This window comes from Opisthocomus hoazin, chromosome 3 (genome assembly GCF_030867145.1).
Source record: "Opisthocomus hoazin isolate bOpiHoa1 chromosome 3, bOpiHoa1.hap1, whole genome shotgun sequence".
NCBI lineage: Eukaryota > Metazoa > Chordata > Aves > Opisthocomiformes > Opisthocomidae > Opisthocomus > Opisthocomus hoazin.
This window is the reverse complement of record NC_134416.1, coordinates 74,632,081-74,637,043: the sequence shown is the minus strand read 5'-3', so window position 1 is coordinate 74,637,043 and position 4,963 is coordinate 74,632,081. Positions and strand designations below refer to the sequence as shown.

Genomic DNA, 4,963 nt, shown 5'->3' with positions numbered 1-4,963 from the left:
AACCATTTAAAAATGTGGAAGAATGTTTTGTCAGAGAGAAAAGTAAAAATATTTTTTTAAAGGATCAAGAGTTAATTTTATTTTCGTAACAGGATAACGATGTGTTGTTTCCAGGTAAACACCTGTTTATTTAACAATGCAATGCACTGTGAAGAGCTAATGGCTTCGATCCTGGAAGCAGAACAGCCACCTTTGCAAGTGGTTGGGGCGCCAGGCCAAATCATTTGTCCTCCTGCTGGGTTTGAAGCCAGCTGGTTCGAAACTGGCTTGCGGTTCTCTCTGTGGGGTGCACTGCGCTTGGCATGCCACAAGTGACTCTTCCACCTCCAGTCGTTCTGGCTGGGTGGCCAATATGAAGGGTAATTTAACGCTGACTTCTCTTGCACATTAAATTGTTTTTTCTTTACATGCCATTGTGTTGCACAAAGCCACCAATATTATTTGTCTCATGCAGAAGTTTAGAATATTTAATAAAATATTTCTAAGTATGAGAATGACAGTTTGATTAATTTATAATTCTGGATATTCTATTAGTTGCCCATTGCTTCCAAGTTCCCAGCAGATAAGCGCTGCCTTTGCTGACAACAGAAGAGAAAGCCTTGTAATGGGGCAGCAGCAGCTCAGGAAATGGCAAAATCTGCCTTCTTGGGCACCCCTGAGCAAGCAGCGCACCCCTTGCCTGCGAGGTCCATGCTGGTGGGGGATCCAAGGCACCCAAGTGGTGCAAAGCTTCTCGCCCTCCTCTGTCACAGTCAAGGTGGGTGCTGTAGCCCACGTACGTACACACACACTCACACGTACACGGACCTTACAGCTATTTTGGGCTTCTAATCTCCATGTGACCCAGAGGAGCTAAATCAGGAATCCCATCCCGTATGTGGTCACTGGAGAGGGAAAGGGGCACCCTGAGAGCACCCAAACTGAATGCTGGAAGCAGATAGTGTAAATGTCCCCTCTGGATAGGTGGTCCCTTTCATCCAGCTGTAGCTGTACATAGGCAACACATCTGTATCACTGTGCAGCTCTTCCCATACCCACCTTTTAAGGCAAGAATTGATCCAGCTTACACCCTGACACCCCCTTATAATGAAAATAGTCTCTTACAAGAAATAGAGCTATTTAGGGTATATCTACTCTAGAGTGTGTCTTCAGAGTAGTATACCTGCTCTCACTAGAGAGTAAAGTACCAGGCATTGTATGTGTATTTCAACTATTAAATTCATTTGCATTCCAATTTAAATTTTTTTTAAATTATTTGAATGTGAGTAATTATTTAAACTATTTAAAGCTGTTATTCTGTAATGGGAAAACCAATTTTTGTCATATTTTCCTGCTGAGAAAAGGCTCAGCCACTGAGAATGAGTAAAAACAAATTTGAAGCGGCCAACTGCAGGAGGCAGGTGTGGAAAGCAGTGCGTTGTTAGAACGGCCCCAGCACAGCCCAAAGCATCTCCTGGTCTGAAGCGCAGCAGCAGCAGGAGCGATGGGAGCGGATGCCCTGGCAGCACTGATGCTGTGTAAGTGCTGCCAAACCACGCTGCGCACACTGACTGCTGCGTGCCGTGGGAGACATCCCGGGAAGGGACTGGGACGTCGGGTCTCTCCACCTATGGAGCTGGATGTTTGCAGAGCTGCAAGAAGATGAGCAGTGCTTACCTGGGGGGTACTTGTGAAGCCTAGATGTGAAATTGGCTTCTGGCTGGATGATCTTCAACCAGACTGTATTTGTATGCTTAGCTGAAGAGCAGAGGTTTTATTTCAAAGTATTCTTGGGGGAAAAAAATCCATCTTCACTAGGTACTCTTCCCGTTTCGAAAAGGGGAATCCAGGCATAAAGTGCTGATTTAGTGAAGAAAGCAAGCTGACTGGCTGATCTGTTTAGTGTGGAGAGAACTGATTTGGAGTGCTAAGTAGCAATACCCCGGTATAACTGAAAGACAACAGAAAAATGTTCTTACACATTTTCAACTGAAGGAAAGCACTCAGGTCTTGCATTTATCAGTAACTATTTAATGGACAATAAAGATAGTCACTTGGGATTCATTGACAGGTGGAAAGTGATTAACCTCTAGCAGCTATGATGAAAATGGATTCTGATGTCTGAACACACACAGTCTAATTTTTCTTGCTTTTATTTTCATTTATTTTTTGCACTTGCGAAAGATGTCTTCATACGTTAGCCTCTGTTAGCAAACTAAGAAAGGAAGTGGCAATGCTTACTTTATTCACAGATTTTGCCAAATATTTTACAATTTGAGTAAGTCTGCCGTAAAGGTTGCTTTGTAATTATATTCAGTGTCACACGTCTCTGAAAGTATCTGAGAACAGAAGGAGAACAGAAAACAAAAACCTGTCTGGTCCCAAGTTACCCATTAACAACATATTCCCAAGTTCTCTAACTATAGAAGAAGCCGAAAAAAGTCAAGAGTGGTAACTTGCTATATAATAACAATTCCTGGTTTTGTCTTTAAACTGCAGCTTTGGCAATGAGACATTCCTTTGCATCACATAAAAAGAAAGCTCCACCTCTCTTTCCGGGATCCTCCAGTCATAAAACCTGTAGGAGAGCCAGGTTTCGAAGCATCTTCCCATTTATAGGGAAAGGGTCTAAGGAGCCAAGGATATTTCATTAAAATGTCAAAAGATTTATCAGTGCCACCTGAAATCCCTAAAGAAGATGGCAGGCCCAAGTGGGACAATAAATTCCAGTATATTTTAAGCTGTATCGGATTTGCCGTCGGTCTGGGGAACGTGTGGCGATTTCCGTACTTGTGTCAGATACATGGAGGCGGTAAGATTGAAACGGGACTTTGCCGAAATATTAGACTACAATTCTAATATAACTATACTAACTTACAATGGGCATGGAATTTATATATTTGCATCACCTTTTTTTGTTAACTATCTAATTATCATAAGTGTTTTTCACCCATTAGATTACCTTTTCTATAGAAGTATATTTCAATTTAAAATGATGTGTTTGTTTAGGAAATAAGAGCAGCCTGATACTAACTCTCAGCAAAACCGATGTTAGAGTTCTTACATTGCTGCTATAGTCCCAGTGGGAGGAGGAAACTGAACCTGCAGCTTATTAGCCTGAGGAAAAGCAAGAAGACCTGGGGAGGCCTGGGAGAACTGGCCCCCCAACAAATGGTCGCTGTGCTTTCCTTTGGGAAGGTGAGCAAGTCACTCCCCTCCCTTCTCTGATGCTCTTCGGAGCTACCCCATCATCTGGAACTGCCCCTGCATGAAACTAAACTGCACTTTTTGTTGTCTGTGAGGCCGTTTAAAATGCTCACAAGTGCTGACAACCCACCATCGGGAGCCTGCCAGGTGGCACAGGCAGCTGCCCAAGCCTGTCCCTGGGCACCGCTCCCACATAGAACTGCTTTAGAATCAGCCAATTTAGTCAATATAAATGGATCAGAAAAGAGTACTTGACAACTCACTATTCACAGTAGCTTTTGAGATCTGCCATGGTGAGCTGTCTAAAGTGTGAGAGAGTAAATTGTTCCAGCCCCGTATTACTTATTATCTTTCAATTAACTGGAGAAACAGAAAATTCAAACCTGGAGAAACCATCAAATGACAGAAAAAATTATTAAATCCAAGCTTGTTCTACCAAGATATCTGTATTACTTAATGAACTAAATGTATTTGAATCAACCAAGGAACCAAGAATGGATGCTGCCTTTAATGGAAGGAGGTGTTTCAGACAGAAGTAGCCACTTAGGGACTCTGCTAAGTAGCTGAAGGAATGAGATATAGTAGGTCGTATCAACAAAAAGAATGTTGGCATATATAAGCAGAGCAGCAGGTGGAGATATGGCTACCGATACCAAGACAACTTCTGAACTTCTGCCTTCTTCTGGAAGTCTGCCTTTCAAAGTCAACTTGAAAAATTAGACAAAATGTAGAAAAGCCCCAACAATTATTCAAGGTCTGGAAAACTTACAGGACAAGGAATGACTTAAGAATCCAGTCTATTTAGCTCATGAAATTGAAAATGAAAGAGTACACTTCTCATAGTCTATAAACAAGCAAATGGAAATTATTTTGGTGGCAAGGAGCTCTTTAACGTTGATCATGTAACAGCTGGAAGCTACAATTACACCAATGCAAGTAAGAAAACAGAAGAAGCAGTAGGTTAGATTCTCCCCGGAGACTTAACATTTTCCATTATTTATATTCAAGATGTGAAAAGCAGTGACAGTCTCTCACATGAGCGCCGTAACTGGGTGGTTAGAAAGCCATAGGTGGAAGCACACTGTTTCTCTGTATTTGCCCATGGAAATGGCGGGAAAAAGCCTGTCACTTCGGTTAATGAGACATGGTAAACCCCTTTAGAGAGACATCCCCATAGCAGATATGGCATGAGGCCTGCAGGGAGGATGTTCTGGAGAAGGACCTGTAGGTCAGACAAATACTCTACAGCATCTCAGGTGGCCTTTCTACCTTGGAGCAAGGGAACCAGCAATCAGTATTAACAGACAACATAAAAAAAACTAACATAATGTAATCTTTTTGCAATGTAATGAATGTTTAACACAAAGCGTTCAGTGGAAGGTTTGCAACTGACAGATGGGACCATAGCAAGATGCAGCTCCTCCACACATTACGCAGAGCTGCTCCTGGGGCCATCAGCTGCATGAGGCTGCATGAAATTTGTGCTTCAGGGTTTTGTGCAAATCTCTATTAAGGATTAAGATGAAATACTGTTCTACTGACCACAAAAAGGCTCTCACACCTTCCCATGAAGAACCAAGAGTTGGTTCTCAGTGCTGGAGGCAGGGGATTAGCTGTAGCCAGATGTCTTTCCATCTCTTCAGATCCCGGCCTCACTTCAGAAGATCAGCAACACTCACCTCCTACCGAGGTTTGGTCTCTCCCCTCCGTCCGACCCCTCTGGGGCCCTCTGCACCCCTGCTCTACAGACCTCTACCACCCCAGGAAAAGCGTGAGT

At 43.0% G+C, this 4,963-nt stretch overlaps 1 protein-coding gene across 1 annotated transcript in view; it reads left to right on the top strand.

Moving 5' to 3' along the window:
* Positions 1-2,634: 2,634 nt before the first annotated feature.
* The window catches only part of LOC104338155 (sodium-dependent neutral amino acid transporter B(0)AT3), a 29,676-nt gene continuing 27,347 nt past the window's right edge, over positions 2,635-4,963 (top strand). Inside the window, exon 1 of the mRNA XM_009944175.2 lies at positions 2,635-2,791. Coding sequence (XP_009942477.2) covers positions 2,635-2,791 — 157 coding nt within the window. The remainder of the gene's footprint in view (positions 2,792-4,963) is intronic.